General features: G+C 34.6%; 1 protein-coding gene across 7 annotated transcripts in view; it reads right to left on the minus strand.

Annotated features, from left to right (window-relative positions):
* The window catches only part of LOC145246606 (cytosolic carboxypeptidase 1-like), a 331,801-nt gene that overhangs the window by 151,961 nt on the left and 153,559 nt on the right, over positions 1 to 26,281 (minus strand). For all 7 annotated transcript variants that reach the window (XM_080108270.1, XM_080108268.1, XM_080108267.1 and 4 more), the window contains exon 8: positions 2,612 to 2,743. In XM_080108270.1, coding sequence (XP_079964396.1) covers positions 2,612 to 2,743 — 132 coding nt within the window. The remainder of the gene's footprint in view (positions 1 to 2,611; positions 2,744 to 26,281) is intronic.

Raw genomic sequence — 26,281 nt, forward strand, 5'->3', positions numbered from 1 at the left:
CGTTTTGGAACGTTAGAGATGAAATTGGGGTTCAAGATGTTATTTTGCTTAAGAGCAACAAAGTTATAATGCCAGCTTCCCTGCAAAGGGGGATATTGAAAGAATTTCATGCATGTATGAGCTAGAAAAGACTTTAAATTCCTTGCTTGTGAACTGTAAACCACTGTCCAAATATAGAATTTTCAGTCCATCCCATCTCTCAAATATTGTTATGACAAGCAGCATAACAGACAACACCTACCTCTACATGCAGGGCAGAAAGTCTATTTCGAACATAGGAAAAGACAGCTATGGAAGCCCGAAATCATTCAACATTCTGCTGTGGCACTAAGATTCTATATAATTGAGTCTGAGAGTGGTAACATCTGTTGAAGGAATAGGCAATTCATTAGATCAACTAAAAATTCAATACTTGAAGGTAGATCTAACCAACCACACACATCTGAAGAAACTGCATCACAAAGGAAACTGCACATCAGCAATGTCTCAACACCACACATACTTCAGAACAGGTCATCACCAGACCTTAGCAAGAGAAGGAGGTCTGAGGGCCAAGCATTATCTACACAGATAAAGCAGTCGACCACTGAATCATACACCAGTGGATCCTGTAGATCTGCCCCAAAACCAAGACGACCCCAAAGATTTATAAAGCTCTCCACACTCTTAGACAAATAGACACTACATTTTCGCATTTAAAAGAAAATTTCTTTAAATAATTAGATGAGTTCACTCTTAGTTGAAGAAGGAAGATATATTAGTCTTAGTATAACTCACATGTCAAGAAGAGTTATTGCCCTTAATTCGTTAGTCAAAATTTCCTTCAATGGCGTTTCAAAAATAAAGCATGTGATTACAGCTCTCGCCTTATCCAGTCATTATCACAACCATCCTATCCAATAATCCCCTCCAACAAACACATACACAACAGCGATATACATGTGTTTTCAATCGGTACCAGAATTAAATTGATTTATTTTCGGAATATATGTAATTTGCTTGCTAAAGAGAGATAATTTGTTGGGATTAAATCGTGGTTATTTCCCTTTGATTGTACATTCAATTACTGGGCTTTATATATATATGTATGTATAAATAATGTGAACAGCATAAAAGTTTATATCTTTTCTTTATTCATTTTTTTATTGCGTGACGTGTAGGAATACAAAATGTGTTTTGTGTGTGTGCGTGCATATATATATACACACACACGCTGGCAGGCCGCTCGGCATTGCACAGTCATGAAAATATGCATAAATATTATATTTTAATTCATGCAGATTTCTTATTATTACAGAGTCAATTCTCTATTAATTATTATCCAATATATAGTAATGATTTCAAAAGTTCTAAAAGGAATATGACTTAGATACCATCTGCTAGAACCGAAACCAGAATGTTTAGCGCTCTAGTCATAGTTGTTATTTATCTTTCCAGCATTATTACGGTCTAAGCTACCAACAGATGGATACAAAAAGGTTAAAAATAATGCAACTTTCAGTGATGAATATTTAATTTTGTGCATGCGCAAAAGTAACAGCAGGAATAATGTTTTATTCGATTTAACCTGCCATGGTTAACTGTTTTGTTTTCAATCTTGACTCCTTAGCAGCAAATTTTGCTGGCTAAAAATCAAATTGAAAGTGTGCTACCGATCCAAATACTCTATATATTAAATTTCAACTCTGTAGACCAAACATTTAAAGAGGAGTTTGGTAGAGAATTTTTTACACACACGCTGACAAGTTCACTTCAATATATATATATATAGATAGATATTTTCGTCTTCTAGAACGTTTTCATTTTAAATTCTACACAATTATGCAGAATGTAGAAACTATGCATAAATAGAATTCAGTGTAATAATGAAATGAAACCAATCATCTAATAAGAAACCATAAAAAATGAATAAGTAATGCTGGGTTTTTTTTTAGAAGAATATGCAAATTAGTTAACCTTCATGTAGTCGCTCGCATATCTATGACTGAGTATATTAAAAAGTTTGTTTTAATAATTTTTAAATAGAAAAAGTAGGCTTTTAATATGAATTAAGAGCAAGAAAAGAAAATTCAATATATATATATATATATATATATATATATATATATATATATATATATATATATATATCACAGTGAAATTATACTAAAACTTAAAAGGAACTCCTTTTGCCTGAAGAGAGTGGATTTGTAGGTTCTACTGTAAATAGTTATATAAAGTTTTAAGTGAAACAATGAGTGGTATTTACTGATGACAATAAATTATTTTTATTATCATTTTGTTCTAGCATAAAATAACATTAAATGTAAGAACAGTAGTCCGAAGAATCCAAATAATACAAATAATCCATCCTCATCTCAAAAATTCAGAAACATGAATAAGTCTGATATTTTTTATAATCCTTAAAAAGTGGACGGAACTATCGTGATGACCTGATACATTTATTGCAACTATATTTGCTTTATATTTTGCTAAAAGTGAATAATTTGGAACAAAACGACCACTATGAATTGAAAAATAAGGTGATGTTTGATTTCAGAAAAGAAGTCAATGAAACTGTGTTTGCTTTTTAAAATTAAAATGATGGGACAAAGTAAAAAAAAAATCTTACTAGATTTGGTCAAATTGCAGAGAATTTCCAGGGCGAGTTTCAACACAGTACAATGGCTTTTACCACAAAGAGAAATTATCCGGAACATTAGCTGCACACAGTTTTGTTTCACAAGTACGGTAGCATTAACACCTGAAAATAAAAGCGATGAAAATATTAATAATTAACGTAATTAAAAATCATATTATTTGGATTCAGTGGACTACTGTTCTCATCTTGAGTGTGGTTTTCACAACGTTTCGGTTGATGTAACTTCCGGCCTTCTTCAGGTGTATCTCGTCAAACTTGGGAATGTTTCTGTCGAACTCTGAAATTCGGACAGAATTTTGAATGGGACCCTTTATTTACTTCACAGGGGTAGCATGCTCTTGTTTGTTCAACCATGATTGGATAGAGGTCCTAAATAATTTGCAATTGTATTTTTTGGTCACCCACACTGAGAATTGAACCTTCGGAAGAATATCACTTTTTACAATTGATTTTTCCAAGTACTCTAACCACTGTGTCATGGGTCCTTGTGTCCACAAGGATCCGTGGCACAGTGGTTAGAGTACTTGGAAAAATCAATTGTAAAAGTGATATTCTCCTGAAGGTTGAAGGTTCAATTCTCAGTATAGGCGACTGAAAAAAAATATATAATTGCGAATTACTTAGAACCTCTATCAAATCATAGCTGATGGAACAAGAGCATGCTACCCTCATAAAGTAAATAAAGGGGTCTGTTCGAAATTCTGTCCAAATTTTCGAGTCCAACAGAAACATTCCACAATTTCTCAAGATACACTCGAAAAAGGTCGGAAGTTACATCGACATAAACGTTGTGAAAATCACACTCAAGATGAGAACAGTAGTTCGATGGATCCAAATAATACAAATAAACAATCTCCATCTCAAAATTCAGAAACACAATTAAAAATATTTTTGCGATAATTAACCTTTCATTTTTGCTAGTGCTTTACATCAAGTGACTACATGCCTTGTCTGGAGCCAGCTGGTGGTAGCTTGATTATTTACATAGGAAAAAAATAATTTTTAATCAAACAGAAAATCCTTATTCCAATCTTGATCAAAATCAGTTACATGATTTGGATTCTAGAAAATGTCTCAAAGTTTAAGTTTAAGGGGTCTTAAGAAGAAATTGGAATTCAGGGAATCTTGATTAATAGCTGTCTAATGATTATGAATCAAATTTAATGCAAATCTGAAATATTTGAAATTTTCAAATGAAAGGTCATGCCCAAATAGTAGCCCCTTATGTTCAAGTGGCGATATGCCTAGTTAGATGGTGAACGTGAGTAAAAGAAAAATGTCCGTAGTATGCCTCCTAAAAACCTTTAAAATACTCAAAATAAACTGAATTTTGGGAAATATTTATTAATAGATAGCTAATACCTAATGTTAAGATTTCACAAAGATCTGAATTTGCACGAAGCGTTTCCATTCTCTTTAAATCTCCGATGCATAAAATTAAATACATCCCACAGTAAAATTTAGGAAATATTTATGAACTAGAAGATGTACCCAGCGTTGCCCGGTATTAAACGTAACATTAACGGAAAGAAACGGAGACATGTGCATGCAAGTATTATGTTTTTTCTAAACAGTTCACTTCTTATGAGTAAAAAAAATAACTCAAGCTGAGATTGAAACCAAAACCAAAGACAAGGAGTCAAGTACAATAATCATTAGACCAGCTTAGACGATCTTTAAAAAATGTTTTCAAACTTTGTGAAACAGTTGACAAACAGATAAAAATCCGATGTAACAATTGTTCAATTTTAATCTCCTTAGCATTCCTTTTTCCGAATGAAAACCCAATTAAAATGTTTTCTAAATGTCTGATTACCCTATATACTAAATTTCAAGTCTCTAGATCAAAAAGTCGTTGAGTATATAGGTTGAGAAGTGTCCTCTCACACACACATTTTCACTTTCACAGATATGTAGATGTCTAATGCCTATTGTTAAATTTTTTTAAATCGATGTATCTAAAAACTTTGCAAAGGATTTCAATGTTTTTTTTTTTTTTTTGTAATTGCTAGATAATTTCTTTCGGTGGTTCTAGTTGTGAATGTGTATCGCTTCATTGCGGACTCTCTTAATAACCAGTCATTACTCAATATACATGAGTTTTTTTGTTTTTTCAACTGTGCCATGGAACGGTTATTTATTTTTCACATTGGATGTCATATTTTTACTTTTGATTTAAGGTATAACATGTTTATCTTTTGCTTTTGTTGTCAAAAAAAAAAAAAAAAATACATGTCTCTTTGATCTTTTTGCACTTCCAAAGTAATTACTCTTAACATTCACAGGCAACACAAATTGGAACAAATACATCGAGGACATTGCTAAGACTACTGCAAAGAAGGTGAGCTCCCTCTACTATGCTAAAATATTACTTACACCTGAGAGTATTCTGTACTTGTACAAAGCCACCATTCGCCCATGCATTGAGTATTGCTAGCACATCTACCACTAGTCTCTCCCTCTTGGATAGTGTCCAAAAAAGACTCTTCAATTTAATAGGCCCCATTTTGTCGACTTAACAATCACAGGCAACATGAACTGGAACAAATACATTGAGGACATTGCAATGGTTACTGCAAAGAAGGTGGGTTCCCTTTACCATACTAGAAAATTACTCACATCTGAGAGTATCCTGTACCTCTACAAAGCTACCATTCGTTCATGCATAAAGTATTGTTGCCACATCTGGTACATCCATCACTAGTCTCTCCGTCTTAGACAGGGTCCACAAAAGAGTCTCCAATCTAGTAGGTCCCACACTATCAACCAAATTCCAACCCCTGTCCCATCACCACAATATTGCATCCTTGTGCCTGTTTTTTTTTTTTTTATGGAACGTGCTCTGATGAACTCATTGCATTTGTTTCTCCACGACATACATACTTCCAACAAACCTGTTTAGCAACAAAATCTCAGCCCTTTATTGTAGATACCGGAAAGCCTTATACTCTAATAGCTTCTTCGGGCAAACTGCTAGATTTTGGAATTCCCTTCCTGCCTGCTTGACTGTACTGACATGCAAAAGTTTAAATGTAATGTAAACAGACATCTCACTCAGCTCCTTACATAGTCTGCTGTAAACATAGTCCCATATAGTAGCCGATTATGTTCAAGTGGCAATATGTTTTGTTTGGGGGTGAACAAGAGTAAAAAATATACACTCATGAGCAAAAAAAATATGGACCAAGCGTGAAACAAGAAGAAATCGATTTTTCAATATTTTTCCATGAATTTTTGTTAATTTTAACTGAAAATTTCTATTTTGCAGATCATTATTATTATAGCATATAATAATAAGTGGAAAAATCAATCCTAAAAATGGTAAGACCGCATCTTGTCGAGGATATAAAAAACCAAATTGCAGGGTTAGGGCAGTCCAAAATGATTTACAAGCAGAGTTTTGATATTTTAAGATAAGAAATGTGAAAACATCTCTTTCTGTAGTGAAGCAAATTGGTCGAATGTTCAAAGCTTGGTAAAAGGGAAATCTGGATCTGGTCGCCCTAGAGCATCCACTTTGAAGGACGACCACAGGCTTAAATTAACTGTTTTGAAGGATTGAAAATAAACTTATGTTGACCATAGCAAAGAATTCAAAACAGGGGCTGGAAATTCTCTTTCTAGATATACAATATCTAGACAAATACATGAAATGGGATTTTCTTCTAAAAGGTGTGCAAAGAAGCCATTTTTATCTAAGAAGAACATCAATGATAGAAAGAGATTTTTCTCATGTTATGACAAGAAAGATACAGACTGGTTCAGGAATGTTTTCTGGTTAGATGAATCAAGATGTTGTCTTGTTAGTGATGCTCCCGATGCTCCTGAACGGTACAATCCAAGAACTGGAGAAAGATTTTTGCCAAGTTGCATAAAAACGAAAGTTAAATACGAGAATGGAGGGATAATGGTATAGGGAACTTTTACTGCAGCAGGAGTTGGGGAACATATTAGATGTGAGAAGTCAATCAATGCAATGGAATACATTCGAATATCAGAAACAGGACTGTTACTAAGTATCCAGAAGCTGGGAATATCCTAGAACATTATTTTTCAACAAAATAATGCCCCTGCACACACTGCTAAACTCACAAAAAATGGTTTTCTGATAATTCAATTGCTGTGATATTTTTGCCAGGTCAAAGTCCCGATTTAAACTCAATCGAGAATATTTGGTCCATAATATCTCGTGCATTGGCTGGAAGAACTTTATCGAATAATGACAAACTGTGGGAAGCTGTGCAAAGTGAATAGAATAGCATCTCCTCTTCACAGTGTTCCACTTTGGTTGAAAGCATGTCTAAAAGGATTGATCTTTTAAAGAAATCAAAAGGGAATGCGATTCCATACTAAGCATTTATTAAAGTAAATATCTTGTTCTGTGTTATTAGTCTTGCTTAAGTTATATTGTTCAATTGTTCAATATAGCTTTTAATGCAATAAAATGTATAAAATTTGTTTGGCCCATTTTTTTTTTTTTTTTTTTTTTTTTTTGCTCACGAGTGTATATGCCTACAATAAAGAGATCTGTTATCTTAAAGGCTGGTAACGTAAGAATTTTCTTTATTTAACAAAGTGATTGCATCCACATGATTAGGTTGAGAAATAGAAATGCATTCAAAATCTTATTGGCATGTGAATGATATTAACAGTTTGAACACTCCTGCTGAAACAATCGTTTCATTTCCATTTAGGTGTTCCATTTTGGGTTGAGGACATGCATTGCATGGAGAGAAATAGTATGATAATCATAATTGATGTGCTATGTTAGTGTTTAAGACAGGCTTAGATCTGATGACTTCAGAGGAAAAGTAAATCTGAACAGTATAGGGGTGCAGAACAGGAAACGTTGTTGGTTTGGTTACCTTGAAAAGAACGGATGAGAGTGCTTGGGTTAATAGATGTAGAACAGTTGAGGTAACAAGCTCAGCTGGCGAGGAAAACATGGAAGAAATTGATAAGGATGGGTTTAAAAGAAAGAGGGATAATAAATAAAGACCTAGCCAAAGATAGGCTAGTCTGGTAGTCTATTTGTAAGAGCCACAAGTGTTAAACCGATCATGATGATGATGATGATGATGATGATTCTCCCACTGCAACATTCAATTAAAGAACAGCATTGGCAAATAACAAAGTAAACAAAGTCATTCAATGTTTTAAACAGCTTCTGCCTTTAAAGGACATTTTGTGACTATTACTTATCTATTAAAAATGTCTACCGTCAACTACAGCACACGTTTATATGGTTCTAATTAAATAATTCATTCGAACCATTTCAGAGGAATAATGAAACACTGCAAATGATATGTTTGTTGGCAGCGTGAACTGGATGTCGATTCACTTGGTTGGTTCAGCAGCCTTCAACGTACATTTCAAACATAGTGCACTGGCTTTTCAAAACCTCATCTGAAACTTTCATCTGAAGAGTAGGCAAAGAACAGTAATATTACTTGAAAAGTTTTATGTAGTTTTATAATTTAAATATGAGAACAGGTTGCGTTTTAGTCTAAAAATAGTGCAATAAATAAAACTGGATCACAAAATCATCATCATCATCAAGGTGACGGTGGCTAAGTCGTTAACAATATGGGCTGACAACCTAGATGTACCAACTTTGAATCCAGTTTGTTCCACAGAAACATTTTCACTTATGGATGTTGACAGCCCTCATCTGATTCCTCCCATAAGTACCAGATGTCTTTCTAGAAAGATATCGGGTAAACGAATGCCAACCATAATCATCTGATTCATTCAAAATGAATGAATAAATGGCGCTCAGCAATCATAAGCATCATCATCATCATCATCATCATCATCATTTTCAATTCGGTTTAACATGTGTTTTACCTACTGGCAGATGTTTGACGACTTTTAGAAATTAACTTTCATAGAACTGTGATACAAATCAGCCCAACAATGGGTTTGAGTGTCAGAAAAAATGGAATATTATCATTTCGATATGATGAATGATAATATAATACAGGATGAAACGATTCCATTTGATGAAACCCGTTTTTCTTTTTTTGTTGCAGACCATCTACTAGTTGGTCAGTTGTGTACACATCCCAAGAGTGATAGGAGCCTTCTATCATGTCTGAAAGTGATAAGATATTCAACAAATGAGATCAGAGATGTGCTGCTGTACAACTCATGCTTTCTACCGATCCAAGTTATGACAACAAAACCATTGCTGGCGCCCTCAAAATGCATCGCTGGATTGCCACAAATAATAGAGACATGCCCAGGGTGATGAAAGTCAAAGTTTTCGGACACGGTTTGGCTTCAAATGAGGACCACATTATGGCAGCTCATATCTTTGAAGTTGGCTTAAAAGTCAACACCAAAGTGTACCTGGATATGCTGAAGAATGTGGTGATTCCCTACTGCAATTAAGTGGGTGCTGGCAGACCTTAGGTATGGCAACAAGGCTCAGTGCCGGCCAACAAGTCCAAAGAGATTTAGGCTTGACTTCCGAAGGGGTGCTACGACTTTGTGCCCTTCTCTCCCTGACACCCCTCCACCCCGACCTGAACTTGCTGAACTATTTCATTTGGTCATACGTTGAGAACATCACATACATGACCTCCCACAACAGCAAAGCCAGCCTTATTGCCACCATCTGCTGAGTATTCGACGAGCTCCTACCGGCACATGTGGAAAAGGCATTCCCCCAGTTCTGAACCCATATCAAGACAGTGATTGAGGCTGAAGTTGGCTACATTAAATAGATGTCAGCTCTACTACATAATCAAGTTACCTGAATTGATTTTTTGCAATAAAAGTTTTAAAATAAAGCTGTAGTGTTGTTTTCTTTAGAAAACAACTTTATCGTTCCACCTTATATATTGATATTTGGTGATATAATATATAATATACAGCATAATTATATTGAGACACTGGTTCCCATTAGATCACAAAAGTGACGTTGAGCCTGGCGAATACTAAAATGAATAACCATTTTGTAATATCAGGTATTGTATCTGCTCAGAACCTGGAGAGGTAGGAGTGCCACCAGGTTATTCTTGCCCAAAATACGCTGCATGAAATAATGCAGCACCCCCACAACTTAAGAGACATGTCTGTACGATAAATGAAAGCTAATCAACATGCGTCAACATCATTTTTGTTGTACAAATAGAAAAGAAAAAAAAATTTGTGATAGATATGCAGGAAGCAGCAGAGAAGGCATCCTCTTGGATCTGGTTAAAAAGAAACGATGAATGTTGGACAGAAATGTAGCTTAGACCAGTACCAATACAACTTCTGGTTAAGATAGTTCCGCTACTTCAAAGATGCATTAGAGGAGTAGGGACTTAAACTGCGAAATGGTCCCCACTCATGATCATGATGCTGGATCCAATTGTAGAACTGTTCACTGCTGTGCACTGTAAACATTATAAAAAATCATTTTCATAAATAGATGCGGTTTATTCATTGTCCCAGATGTCTGTCTACAACCGTTTGTTTGGGACAGCACCGTTTCCTTTTCACCACAGACACAGCATAAAAATCGATACCCTTTGACTAATGTGAACGGTCAATATCAATTCATTGTTCAAATCAATTTCACTACAAATGGATGCTGATTGTTGCATTTTGGTTTGAAAATAGACATCGATTCCTCTTCAGCTTCAGAATAGGTAGAAATGACACTTGGCCCTGAAAAATAGACACAGGTTGCTTTTTGTCTGAAAATAGATTGTTCTTTCGTCTCAAAAGATGCTATTTAAATGCTATTTAATATGAAAATCAATGCAAACTGCCACAGCATCCTTAATTTTCTTCTATTCATTTCTGTTAGCATTTAGTTCTTGGTTAAATGCTTTTTTTTTTTTTTCAACCATAAAACAATTACACACTGATTTCGGTTAATTTTATGAACTTCAGGTTTCCACTTTTTTTGTGGAAAATAGGGAAGTCGATGACTGAATTATGAACTCTCAACATCCTTTCTCTTATTTACTTAGCAACTTGCGCGTCTTATGACGCATGAGTCAAAATTTACCATCATTTTCCATCTGAAGCATCCCTCTAGTTTCTTCTCATTACAATTAAATCTCTCTCGATTGTCTGTTTTCAGTTCAGGTTTGGTCTTCCTCTCCTTTTCTATCAGGTGCCAATTGGAGCACTTGGTTGACAATTCTATCTGGGGTCAACTTTAGGGTATGTCCGAAACTGTCTAGACATTGTTTGCAGATTATTGATAATACTATCTGCTGGTTAGTGCAATCTTTGACTCTTTGATCAATCATTTGATCGCTCTATTTAATCCCCAGACTCCTTCTCAAGCATTTGGAATCAAACACATTCTCTTGACTAATTTTTAGATTTTCTTGACTAATTTTAAGATGCTAAGTTTCAATTCCATATAACAGTATGGACACGGCGTCCATCCATTTTCAGCAACATGTCTTTGCAATCCGCTTCTAAAATCGCAAGAATTTATTCGTTTATGTCGTGAAGTGTAAAGTTAGCCTTAGTGTATAGTCATGCTTCTTCTAACAATTTTCTTAGAGAGAGAAAAAAATTAAAAAAAATTATATATATACACTTGTGCCCGATATTATTCATACCCCCCCTTGAAAATTGAGTTTATTAGGTGTAACTTTGTAAGAATTTATTGTTTACGTCCATATTGATACATATTCTTAATAAACCTCTTCTGATCATTTTCGTCATTTTAAAATCTCGGTATACTTGTAATAAAAGAAATATACAGCTATTTATAAAATCTGCAATGTTCAAAAATAATCATACCCCCTTATTTTTTCAGTATTAATCGAGTTTCTGACTGTTTGTTTCCTGTTTGATTCTTATTTTGAATGCTTTTATACAACCTTTGATTAATTTTATTTCGTTTTTTGCATTTTTCAGAAATTAAAATGATATCAACTGAAAACCAATAAAAGAATAAAAATTATTAGAATGAGGAAGAAAAAAGAGCTTAGTAATGATCTTAGGACTAAAATTGTGAATTCACATAAGGATGGTTTAGGTTACAAGTCAATTTCCAAGAAATTTGAGGTCCCTACAGCAACAGTACAGAGCATCATCAAAAAATTCCAGAGCCACCACACAACAAACAACTTGATTGATAGAGGAAAGAAAAGAAAACTGTCTGCTAGAGCCACCAGGAATATTGTAAGAAGTGTTAATGCAAATCCAACCACCACTACTAAGGACATTTTAGAAAATCTGGAGTCTTCTGGCATAAAAATATCAAGGCAAACATTGCAAAGGACTCTGCATGAAAATGGTCTGAAAGGAAGAAGACCAAGAAGGACTCCATTGCACACCGGAAAACACCTTGCAGCACGTCTAAAGTTTGCTAGGACCCATGTGAATTCTCCAGAGTCCGTTTTCTCAATTATTTTGTGGACTGACGAAACAAAAATTGAATTGTTTGGCCATATGGATGCTTCTTACGTTTGGAGGAAGAAAGGAGAAGCTTACAACCCAAAGAACACCGTACCCACGGTGAAACATGGTGGTGGTAGCCTAATGTTTTGGGGCTCCTTTTCGGCTAGTGGTCCAGGTAGTTTGGTCAAGATAGATGGAACCATGAAGAAGGAGCAATATTTGGAGATACTCCAGAAAAAACATTAGACAGGATGCGGAGAAGCTCCATTTAGGACCAAACTGGGTTCTTCAACAGGATAATGATCCAAAACATACTGCCAAAATAGTCAAGAAATGGTTTAGGATAATCAAATTAATGTTTTGGAATGGCCTAGCCAGAGTCTCGACTTGAACCCTATCGAAAACCCTTGGCACATATTGAAAACTGAGGTTAAAAAGCGGAAACCTAGAAATTTGAGGGATTTGGAGAACTACTGCATTGAAGAATGGTCAAAAATCAGTGTTGATGCTTTTAAAAACCTTGTTGATGAATATCCAAAACGGTTACAGGCAGTTATTAAGAATAAAGGGCATGCTATTGACTATTAGTAAGAGAGGTATGAATAATTTTGAACTAGTGCCATTATTGTTTTTCTTTGTATAATGTTTCAAACTTGCATAATTTATTTATTTGTTGAGTTTAAATTAAATGCTTATGCTTGATTTATTGTTTGAAATCCCTTTAATATTGTCTACCTTCTCGTTTGAGCAATATTCTTATAGAAATCTCAAAGATCCGAGGGGTATGAATAATATCGGGCACAAGTGTATATATATATATATATATATACATACACACACACAATATTTATTACGACACTATATATACATATTTCAAAGTCGTACTATTGGTTTCGTTACATCGAATCAACCATAAGAGATTGGACGCAGTTAACGTAATTTCATCAGCGGCAATTGAAAAACTGAAAACAATTCAAAGTGAACGAACAGAAAAAAACGTTGAACGAGCGTTTAAAAACTCAGAGTTTCAAAGTTTGAAAACAATAACGTAAATAATGACGCCAAAGATTAGAAAGCGCATGTGTGTGTAGTGTGTGCGTGTGTGGGTGTGTGAGAGAGAGAAAGAGAGGGAGAGAGAGGGTGTGTGTATGTGTATGTGCCCACGCGTGTGTATATATGTATGTTTAGCGGGGGGAGGGGGTATGGAAAAACCTCTCTGAAAGGTAAATGTTCAGTTTAAACGAACACAAACTCCATATAAATAAGGGTACGACAATTAACGGTAATAAATAATGAAAAAAAGCATGAATATATTAATTTAAATATAATTTAGGATGAATATAAATAAAACAAAAATAAATATAAATAAAAGGTAAAGATAAAATATAAATAAATAAAAAATATATATATAAATAACTAATAAAATAAATAATAATAAATAAATAAAAAATAAATAATAAAAAATATATAAAATAATAAATAATAATAATAAATAAAAATAATAAATAAAATATCAAATAAAATATAAATAAAACTTTAAAAGAATTATTCAATTTTTTAAAATGTCATTTAAAATTAGATAAATTATTTAAAAATTATCTTAATTATTTTAATTTATTTTAATTATCTTAAATTTCTCCCTTCACATTTATACTATTATTTAAAATTTAATATTTTTAAAAAATTGAATAATTCTTTTAAAGTTTTATTTATATTTTATTTTATATTTTATTTATTATTTATTATTAACAGGACCATTGCCAGCACGCTCAAAATGCATCGCTGGATTGCCATGAATAACAGGGACGTGCCTAGGGTGATGAAAACAAAGTTTCCGTCCACGGTTATGATCTTTGGTGTGGTTTTATGTGAGGGCCACATCATGCCACCTCATATCTTGGAAATCGGCTTGAAAATCAACACCAAAGTGTACCTGTATGTGCTGAAGAATATGGTGATCCCCTGGTGTAATCAGGCGGCCACTGGCAAACCCTGAGTGTAGCAGCAGGATTCATCACCAGCCCACAAGTCCAAAGAGACTCGGTCTTGGCTTTAGAAGGAGTGTTACGAATTTGTACGCTTCTCTCAATACCCCCTCCTCCCCGACCTGAACCTGCTGGACTACTTTGTTTGGTTATACATAGAGAACATCACTAACATGATTTCCCACAACACCAAAGCCAGCCTGATCGCCGCCATCTGCCGAGTATTCGCCGAGCTTCCACTAGTGCTTGTGGAAAAGGCATGCTCCCAGTTCTGGACTCATATCAAGACAGTGATTGAGGCTGAAGACGGTTACATTGAATAGATGTCAGCTCTACTACATAATCAAATTACCTGAATTGATTTTTTTTTTCAATAAAAGGTTTTAAAATAAAGCTGTAGTTTTTTTGTTTTGTTTTTTTTTTTGTTTTTTGTTTTTTAGGGAGACAAATTTATCGTTCCACTTTGTCTATTGGTATTTGGTGATATTTCGTTTGCAAATCTGCCTGTTCACATAACTTTAACATTGTGTGAAAGATATGAACACAGAAAAACTTTGGAATTCATACCTATTTTATAATGTCTGCATGTACATAAGTTTCCATCTGACTTTCGCAAACTACACTGGGTCATTTTCAACTCACAGGCGAAACATGTTCAGGAATTAATTTTCATAAGTAATGCCAATAAACGTACTGTTAATTTTCGTGTCTGATAATTAGAGATGGCAACAGTCTCTTTTAATTTTAAACACATTTCATAGTTTTTTTGTTGTTTTTTTCCAGTTTTTCCAATTTTATGTAATTAATTTGGTTGGAAGTGACGATGGTTCAGTGGTTAACGACACGGACTGACGACCTGCGTGTTCCAAGTTCGAATCCAGACAAATCACTTTCACTTAAGATGTTGACAACCTTCATGTGGTCACACCTGTAAGTACCCAATGTCTTTCTAGAAAAAAATTGGAGTAGAAGCGTAATATTTCATAGTTTGTTTTTTGTAACTTTCTAGTTTTTCCATTTTTACACAATATGCAGAGTCGTGTGCAAAGAAAAAGATTAGAAAAAGGAGAGAGAGAACGTTAAAGAGGGCGATCATGTTAGAGGCATGGATGACGTTCGAGAGCATGTTCGAGAAGACGATCACATAAGAAACGTCAAAGCGGTAATGTGAGAATGAGGAAATAAGTGTCATTCCAAAACAAAAGGAGTTAAAGTTTTTTCCTGTTCTTTGTCTACATTGCGACTGAGGCTACAATGTGTTGGTTCCTGGACAACATTACAGAAAAATATCAGGGAAACCAATGCCAACAATAAAATCTTTGGATTCATACGATATGATGATGATGAATTCATTTGGTAGAATTCATGTTAAATACATTGTTTCCAAGAAGTCCATGGTTCTTTTTACAAAATTAATCAATTATAAGTATTATTATAAATTTGTCTTCTAACTCCAAGGAACCTTCAAAGTACTCTAAATTTTTTGTTTATTTTTATGACTGATCCATCAACTTGTCAGAGTTATAAATTGCTCTTTCATAAAGTTGGCTTTCCAATGTATTCTTTAAAAATATTTAGTGTAAGCATTACTTCACGACCGTTATCAATTTGCATACTCAAATTAACGTTGTTAATTTTAACTTTAAGCGCAAAGGGTGTGCAGAAGGAGATGCTAGGACTGCGCAAGCACTTGTTCCTTTTACTTTGTTTTAAAAGTGCCCTTTTCAGAGGAATGTATTATAGGCATGTGCCCTACCAAGACACCTTTTTTTTTTCACTAGAGCACCTACTGCTTAATTATATCCTTATTTTCTTTTCTCCACATTATTATTTTTTATTTTTAATAAAAAGACTTCCATATTGGTTTCATTTTCTTTAACTTTTTCAAAGATTCTTCTTTTTGAATTTGCATATTCTTTGAAAATAGTTATTTTTAAAGCAATTTGTACATGTTTGGACATTTTTCCTTTTTTTATTTCGTTTTCTCGTTCACAACACCAACATTTTTAATCTTTTTACATGTAAGTATTAATGCATATTTGTTTGCTGGGTTGACTTTAAATTTGTTATATTTTTGTATTAATTATTGTTGTTGATATATAAGTGAAACGATAATACCTAGTCTGGCATTAACCCTGGTCGGGCTATGACAGCTTCTTCCGAAGTAGGAAGTTTACAGGGTATATCAAATTTACAAGTGGTCTCTAGCCGCATATCCTAATCACGGCAAGATAGCATACAACACCTAGTATTCCTAAATGGTCACCCATCTGGTACTGGCCAGGCTCCACGTCGCTTAACTTTGGTAAAATAATGAGAACTGATGCATCAACACAATTATGCCGTACCTATTGTCAATGCAGATATTTAAAAAACATATTTACTATTTGTAGTTGTTCCATTATATTAGATCAGTTGGATGCATTGCACACACCTTCAATTAATCTTCATTAACCCTTTATGACCTAGTTGAACTAATTCGTTCAGTCGTAAATAAATGAATACAGGAGAGAACGATAAAATTGTCGCCCTAAAGAAAACAAACTACAACTTTATTTTAAAACTTTTATTGAAAATACAAATTCAGGTAACTTAATTATGTAGTAGAGCTGATATCTATTCAATGTAGCCGCCTTCAGCTTCAATCACCACCTCAATACGGCTCCAGAACTGGGAACATGCTTTTACCACAAGCACTGGCAGGAGCTCGGTGAATACTCGGCAGATGGTGGCAATCAGGCAAGTTGTGGTGTTGTGGGAGGTCATGTTTGTGGTGTTCTCAATGTATGACCAAACAAAGTAGTCTAGCGGATTCAGGTCAGAGAGGAGGGAGGAAGTGAAGGAAGAGTATAAAGTTATAACACTCTTGAAGCCAAGCCTGAGTCTTTGGATTTGTTGGCCAGTGCTGAGTCCTGCTGCCACACTCAGGATCTGCCAGCGGTCACCTGATTGCATCAAAGGATCACCACACTCTTCAGCACATCCAGGTACACTATGGTGTTGACTTTCAAGCTGACTTCGAAGATGTGAGGTGGTATGATGTGGCCCTCACTTTAAACAACACCAAAGACCATAACTGTGACCAAAAATTTCATTGTGCTGTGCCCCCAAGCATTGAACCGTCCGGATTTGCAGTTTGAGGGTGCTAGCAATGGTTCTGTTGTCATAACTTGCATTGGTAGAGAGCAGCAAATTCCTAATCTTGCTCGTTGAACATTGTATCACTTTCAGTCATGACAGAGCTCCTATCGCTCTTAAGATTTGTACACAACTGGCCAACTAGTAGATGGTCTGCAACAAAAAAAGAAAGTTGGCTTTCATCAAACGGAAATGAAATCATGTTGGTTTTTCTAAGGTGATAATTTCATCGTTCCACTATGTGTAACAGTATAAATTAAGTAGGGATTGATTCAAACACGTCTTGTATGTATTAATTCAGTGTCTGGGTAGATGCCAGATATCCCCAGATTGCTTACATTCAGTATGCCACCATCTGTCTCAGAGAGCGGAGGATTTCGTTTGTTGTCATAAATACACTTTTTTAATCACTATGGATAATAATCAAGGTAAGTTTATGAAATGCAAAAATTCTCAGTAGTAGTTTAACTATTGAACTTCATAATGAAAGACCGTTATAGTGAAAAAAAAGTCTCAAAATCATCTTTAAAATTAACAATAAATTTTTTTTAATCATCTACATCATAATTCAGGTCATAAAGGGTTAAGTCTTCTTCTTGACCAAGTTTTTCAAAGTCGCAATATCCATTTGTGTTTCATGGTTGCTTTGTTGCTTTCGTGTATCAGTGCCATGAACTTTGCTCTTCCATTCACAACCAACGTTTTCTTGCATATATTTTCTATTATGATCAGACTTTTTTTTTTTTCCAAAAGTCAGGTCTTCCCGATGAGCGAGACACGCCATGGTTCATATTTTCAATATGGCTTCACATCCAGCTGTAGCCAAAAATCAATCCGTTTTTTCATCCCCCCCCCCCGTCTTCCCCTGTATCCTTGTTGGGTTTTTTTTTTTTTTCATTTTTACACTCGCAGTAAAACCATTGTAACCATACAAAGACAAAGTCGAAATTTTCAACAGACAATTAAAATCCTATCGGTGCCAACAATGTTGTGAAGTGAAAGGTCGGCTTCATTAGTGACTAGTCAAATTTCTTCTAGACATTTTCCAAACAGTGAATTATGAATATGCCAGGGGCGTTGCAAAAGTAATGCCTCCTATTTTTTTTTTTTAATTCTGCCCAAATGTATCAGGGGGGATTGCAAATTGCATTGTTTCAAGGTCTGAAAACTTCATCTCTGTCGCACATATGGACGGTGTGAGATTTTAAGAAAGATGTGCATCAGAAACAAAGATGCATCATTGAATTCCTACAAAAAGTACATTGAGAATGGTGGTGACTATGTAGAAAAATAAATTCTGGAGCACAAAAGGTCGCTCGTTTTAATAGTACAACTCCTATTTTCGTAGTGCTTAAACTTTTTGAGTTAAAAACTAGGAGGCTTTACTTTTGGAATGATTCTCATATGAGAAAACGAGCTACAGACACCCATGTAAAGTCATTGTTCATCGCTGGCAAAAGTGTATTGTGAATAGTGGTGCTATGCAGAAAAATAAATTCTGGAATACAAAACTTATGTATTCAAGACCTGAAAGTTTCATTTCTCTGTTGCAGATACTGAAGGTCTAAAATTCTAAAAAACAAAAAAAAAAAAAAAAAAAAAAAAAAACAATCCCTGTCATGGACATGCATCAGAAGAAAAGAGGCGTCACTGAATTCATATATGCAAAAAAAAAAATTGAACCAGTGCCTATTGAAAGTTTACGTCAGCACTGTTAGGAGAGACGGGTTTGTTGATTTCAAATTTGTGACAGAGATGTGATTGACAAGGCGTGGTCGAAATTTTTACGACCGAGGCATCAGAAAAGGCTGGGAAAAGTGCATTGAGAATGGTGGTGACGACGTTAAAAAAAAAAAAAAACTCTGGAGCACAAAAAATCACTAGTTTTAATGGTACTAGTGCCGTTTTCGTAGCTCTTCAACGTTTTAGTTTTTTTTTTTTAGTTAAAAAAATAGGAAGCCTTACTTTTGGAACGACCCTCACACTATTTTTCTACTCTTATGCTAAGTAGGCATACTGAATAGCCGATATCGCTTTTAATATCTATTTCCACTTTCCAAGGGAAGATCATCTACTTACATATATGCAGCAACAGCAGATGTCGAAAACTGAATCAATAATATTTATAAAGAAAAACAGAAAAGGCAACGTTATACTCCGCAGTGAAGATGCAAGAAGAAAAGAATGTGCAGATTTTGAGAAGATCAATGGAATCGTTATTTCTGTGAAACCAAATTAAAAAAAAAAATTTTTTAATCGAATTGTCCATCTAATAAAAGTGTTCATAGTTTTAGTCCCACCGACTGGTTGCTATAGATTCATGCTATATTTATCATATATTTTCTTTGGTTGAATCGATACATTTTTTTTTTTTTTTTTGGAGAGTCACCAGTTATCAAGGCCCGAAGGCCAATCGAGGATAAAGGTTAATGAAGGTAAAGTGGTGGTGTAGTAATCACTTATGGTGTAAATGGGGTAGAATTTGATTATTTATAAGGACGGCTTAACAGGAACTTGTTTACATTAGATTTAAATGTTATATTCAAATGAGAAGCATACCAGCGGAACAGTGTTCCAAGAGTGGGCAGTTCTGGGAAAGAAGCTTTGATCATAGAATCAGCATTTATATTTAGGTACAGATAGAGAGTGAGGAAAATCATATATAGTGGTTGTAGCTAATCGAGTGTTTTTGTGAAAGTTTGACAAGAAGATACCATAAATTGGAGTTCAGTCGAGCACTCGCCATGAAAATAGAGACAGAGCAGAGACAGACCCGCAATGTCATTTCTAAAGATGTAAATCCTAAAGAAGCCTGCGCATTGCATAGCAAATAAAGATACTTCAATATGGTGTAAAAACGTTAAGATATCTAGCAAGGAAGAGTAAAGTAAAACCACATGTTTTAATAGAAGTGAAGAGGCATGAATTTCTGAAGGAGGAAGGATTGAGAATTTGGTTTTTCAAACTCACTCCAGAGTCGGTATGCAGAAGTTTTTGAAGTGATTTCCCTACTGAGAAGACTAACTAGACAAAGCCAAAATACTAATGTAAGCCTGGATGGCATGTAAAGATATACAATTAACAAAAGGTTATCGTTCACAGGCAAAGGAAGATCAAGTTAATAAAATGTTATTGTTATGCAAATGTAGATCACGTTAATCAAAATGTTATAGTTAATGTGTAAAGACAGGAGTAAGTTAATAATGTTATAGTTAAAACACAAATGTAGATCAAATTAATAAAAATGTTATAGTTAATGTGTTAAAGGAGGAGTAAGTTAATAATGTTATAGTTAAAACGCAAATGTAGATCACGCTAATAAAATGTTATAATTAATATGTAAAGAGACATTATGTTCATAAAATGTTTGAGTTAACATGCAATGTTTTTTAGAAAATGATAGATGCCAAGAAAATAAAAAGGATATTTTTAAATGGAAATCGCTCCAGATAAGGCATGAAGCCACTTGCTGTAACGAGCTAAAAAAAAAAAAATTTTTTTTTAAAATTAAAAAAAAAAAAAAGCATACTGCTTCGAGGTCAAAAACTAGCCAACGATAAGTGTTAGATGGAATAGATTTTGAACCAGGAAACAACAATTCTTCCCTCTTTGTCAGAAACATCGCTCATGGAACGTGACCTAAAGGACAAAATAAGGGAAGCAAGAGTTACAAGGTTACCAGAATTAAGCCCAAGGTCCATATTCCTGTTCTCCTTCAATCACTGTAAAGAATTTTTCTTGATTCATCTGTACTTAAAAATAAATAAAACTACCCTGAATAAAGTTTCTTTTCAAAAACTTTCCATCTGTGGAATACAATACCACAAGACTGCTTACCATCTGAATACAAAATGGTCGTTTTTAAGTCCAATTTTAATCAAATTCTTCTCTATTCGTTTACTTTGAAACATTCTCCCGATCAGATGAGAAAAAATTTTTTTAAGATGAAAAGGCCACCGAAAGATGTGCCCAAAATCATGCAGACAACCTTTCCAATGACAGGCATAGACTTCTGTATTGTTAGCAGATGATGGTGATACCATTACACCCTCATTGTTTGCCTGGGGATTTCAGCCTGAACACTGATGGCTACATCCAAATACCAAGTTAGGTAGTGAATTGCAGATAGGCCATAAATATTAAAGACCCAGATGTGTTATTTTATTATTGCAATCCTTTGAGTCGAGTAATTTTTATATTCATTTATTTATTTGCGGACTGTTATCCTCATCTTTATAGTTCTTGTTTCACAACGTTTCGGGCAACTATTCCTCTGGCCTTCTTCAGGTGATTAACTGCGACTGGATAGAAATACTGAGTCTCTTAACTGTATCCTCATAATTACTGCCTTCCATAGTTGTTGTTGTCCACCACGTTTTGGCCAACTAATCCTCTGGTCTGCTTCGGGTAGGATTGAAATCGCTATCTTCAGAATACAGTTAAGAAACTCAACATTCCTATCCCATCGTGGTTAACCACCTGATGAAGGCCAGAGGAATAGTTGACTCAAACATCATGAAACAACAAGCATAAAGATAAGGATAACAGTTCGCAAATAAATAAATAAAAGACCCGGATGTGGTTGCCAAAAAAAAAACTCATTAAACACACTTCAAATAACATCTTGCTTGACTGCATTGATTCCTCATGCGTATCGTTTTATCTCATGATTTCCTTGGCCTTTCTCTGTCAACTGACCCTGCTACCTCAACTGTTCATCTACTAACACAAAAACTCTCATACGTCCTTTCAAGGTGACCAAACAAACAATATCCCCTGTTCTGCACACATCTCCCCATACTGGGCCTTTTCCTATCAACTAACCCAAGAAATCTTATCCATTCTTTCGATGTGACCATACCAGCGAAGTCTCCTGTTCTGCACATATCAGACTTAATCTTCCTGAGATCATCAGATCCAAGCTCGTCATATCATTTGTCTCATGCATCGCATATCGTCAATGCTCACTAATTTCACTTCCATACATCACCACACTATGCATACATGCCTGGTAAACTCTTCTTTCAATCAATATGGATAGGGTCCAAAAAAGAGTTTTCAAGCTAATAGATCCCACTTTATCAACTAAGCTCCAACCCCTGTCCCATCGCCGCAACGTTGCATCTCTGTGCCTGTTTTACAAATATGTTAATGGAATGTGCTCTGATGAACTCGTTGCACTTGTGCCTCTTCGATGTACATATCCCCAACAAACCTACTTACAAACAATATCTCACAACTTCACTGTCGAGGTCCCTAAACGCTAGAAAGCTTTCTACTCTAATAGTTTCTTCCCTCGAACAGCTAGACTTTGGAATTCCTTTCCTGACACCTGCTCTCTGACTATACTGATATGTAGAAGTTTAAATGTAAGATAAAGCAACATCTTGTTTATCTTTCCTATGCATGGTCCCAAATAGTATCTCCTTACGTCCAAGTGGCGATATGCCTTGTTAGAGTTGAACGTAAGTAAAACAAACAAAAAAAATTTTTTAATTTTTAAAAATTAAAAAAAAAAAGCAAGAAAGAAAGACATGCTGATGATGAAGTTTTGCTTCAAAATATATTTATGAATTTCAATATAAATTTCAAACAAAATAAATATCTGTTTCTTTTGTAATAATGCGTTGTTTTGGCTTCAAACGTATATAATACATATTTTATTTTATTTAAACTTAACCAGCACTTCTAAGGAACAAAAATCTTAACGTGAAAAAAAAATATATTAACGCTCCACTGGTAAATAAAGGAAAAAGTTTCTTGAACTTACTTCATCTAACCCTAACTCTTGCAATTACACCAACAATAGCTTCTCTTTATGCTCCAATATACTTTCTCCATTGTCTTACACTGCAATCTTTCAACTTGTAATTCTACTGCATTTTTTGTGCATGCAATGCTTACAACTGTCACAAAAATTGCATTCGTCAATTGCTCTTTATTGTCACTCTTTCATGCTTGGAATTATCCGCTCTATAATTTGACTCTGGGCCAGCGATTTCAATTTTCATTTTTGTCAGCTTATAACTTCCGATTTTTGACTAAAAATCTGCATCCATTTTATTTTTATTTTCATAGAAACAATAACAAATAGGTAAAGCATTGGTCTAAATAAACAACCGGTTCTTCTTCTTCTTCTTCTTCTTCTTCTTCTTCTTTAACATCATTTTCCCCTTTTCCAGTTAGATGTTTTCTTTTGTTTGTTTCATAAGCTCTCTCTTCAGTCCTTATGGATAAGTGGGTCAACTAGTTATATATTGGGACCCTACGCCAGTAAGTACAGATTATGCTATCTAGTATGAATTTTGGCAAGGATTACATTAGGTACGCGGTGCCTTCAATAAGTTTTCAGACTTTTTTGTATAGGCATTTAAAATTGTTGTAGACTCTTACAAATTCAGTATGCTATTGCTATACATCTTATAAGACGACTGACCAATTTTTATGATTTCAGGTTCAAATGAATAGCTACAGCAAGAACTGGAATACAGCCTACTAAAGCCTGAGTGTCACAGCTGGTGAATTTCAGAAATGCAATCTGGACGTGAAGACACTTTGGAAGAATGATATTCAATAAAATTCTGTTTTAAATTTGAAAAAATTCCACAAAAACGTATGGAATGCTTCAGACTGCTTTCAAATAATCTTGGATGAATTGAGCATCAATTTTTTAATGGCATAAGAGATTCAAGGAAAGCAGGGAATCTGTGAGGGATGATGAGAGGTGTGGGAGGAGTAAGGAAGTCAGAACACATAATCTCTATTTACTGGCGTAGGGTACTAATATATAACAAGTTGACCTATTTATCTATGAGGACTGGAGAGAGAGAGCTTGTGAAACAAAAAAAAATCTAACCTCTGGAAAAGTGGAAAAGGGAAAAATTATGTTAAAGTAATAGAAGAAGAAGAAGAAGAAGAAGAAGAAGAAGAAGAAGAAGAACCGGTTGCTTATGTGTAGCATTTAGATCAATGCTTTGCTAATTTGTTACTGTTTCTATGAAAATAAAAATAAAATGAATGCAGATTCTTAGTCGAAAATCGGAATTTATGAGAGTTGATTGCCAAATAAAGAATTTCATGGATAAAAACCGTCGTTTGTCTATAGAGACAATAAGTGCACAGTTTGATGTCAGTGTGGAAACTGTACACACAATTATTCACAAGGAACTGAAGATACAGAAGATTTATGAAAAGTTTGTCCCAAGGGTGCTCAGAGAAGATCAGACTATTTGGCCACGATGTGCATAAAGACAGTTCCTCACCTTCGCTATAGTCCAGACCTTGCACCTCGTGACTTTTGGTTATTCTCTAAGCTCAAGGAAAGTCATAGAAGCTGTTGTTATGAGAAAAGATAAAAGAGGCTGTAGTGAGGGTTATTGGTTTCGATGGGGACCTTCCAAAAGTAGTTGGAACTGTACAAGTGCATTACAGCCGGAGGAGATTACTTCGAAGGGGGCTAAAGTTTCATCTGTGAACCATCAATAAAAGTGCCAATATGAAAAATTGCCAATATGAAATTTATTGAAGGCACCTCGTACGTTTTAGGATAATCTGGAGGCAAATGGAAGTAGACCCAGTGCAGCTAGCATAATCGAGGCAAAAGTGCACGATTAGCTCTCTAGTTAGAAATGTAGGTGTCGAATGATATGACATAAAAAGTACATTGTGTATTCAAGAAAGAGAACAGAGTTTCTAAACAGTCGGACTCAGGAAGCAAGAAAGACGACATACATTCTGAAAATGCAGAGAGAAATTAAACGAATGTAACCCAGATGATGTTGTCTGCGTCACTCAATCACCAAGTAGAAAAAAAAAACAAGTTAAAAAGTAATCAGAATTGAACTGGTCTCTCCTCCCAAGAACAACCATTTTTTAAATAAAACCTTTGAAAGCCAACAAGTCTTCATTGTGTTTCCATGATTCGTCTCTAGTTAAACAGAAAATTACAACCACGAGAAATCAGGAATCTAGAGAAAAAAATGCAGGTGTTAAAATATAGGCGGCGATGACGTCATGCTTGTGAGGAGAGAAAAAAAAGGATTTTTAAAAGTTGGTCTAAGTCAGGAACCAGAACAAGCAAGATGCACCCAACAATGCCAAGAGAATCTAAGCAAATGTCTATTATCAGTGTCTCTCAATTCTCAAGTAGAAGAACAAGTAAGAAGCAATCAATTTTAGCCCAAGTAGTCTCTCTCCCCTTTGTGGACAAACTCTTAAATAAAACCTTTGAAAGCCAACAAGTCTCCACAGTGTTTGCATGCATGAGTAGATTTACCTGGAGTTAAACGGAAGATCCATAACCACAAGAGCATCACAACCCACACATGGAAAAGTGATGATAAAAATAATGAAAGACCAGCGACCATGCACGTATGTAAAAAAGACTTTGTTGATTGTTTCTTAATCACTGACAGGCAATAACGCACATATGCACAAGTACGCTATGGCATGAAAAAACGTGTGTGAATGGCTCGTTTCATGTTTTGTTTATTGGCAACCTTCAACCAGCGTGCTCTCAAAATAAAGATAGTGGAAATGGATACGATTGATGCAAATATGGAATGGAAGTCACTAAGCATGAGACGAAATACGAAAACATAGAAATATTTTATTTCAAAAAATTATTTTAGTCTTAACACTTCTTGTGTTATCATGAAACAATAACAAAAATAATAAACTTTTTTTTTTATATATATTATTTAATTGGAATTCATTATTGAGATGAGTATTATTTATTAATTTATTTATTGCTGACTTTTATCCTCATCTTTTTTAGTTGTTTCACGACGTTTCTGCCAACTATTCCTCTGGCCACATGGTGAGACGACAACAACTACAGAAGGCAGTAATTGCAGTGGATGCAGTCAGGAGATTCAGAGTTTCTATCCCGTTGCGGTTACCACCTGACGAAAGCCAGAGGAATAGTTGGTCGAAACATCATGAAACAACTAAGAAAAGATGAGGATAATAGTCCACAATAAAATAAAATAAAAAATTTTTTATATTCCTTTAAATACAGTTTTATTTTTTGTTTTAACACTTCTTGTATTATCACGAAATAATAAAACAAATAAAGAAAAACTTTTATTTTTTACATTTCTACAGAAAAATTTATAACAAGATTATGTATCATAAAACTTGTGAAAGACATTCTATC

The sequence above is a fragment of the Euprymna scolopes genome, chromosome 24 (genome assembly GCF_053919585.1).
Source record: "Euprymna scolopes isolate OS-2025 chromosome 24, ASM5391958v1, whole genome shotgun sequence".
In the NCBI taxonomy this organism is placed as follows: domain Eukaryota; kingdom Metazoa; phylum Mollusca; class Cephalopoda; order Sepiida; family Sepiolidae; genus Euprymna; species Euprymna scolopes.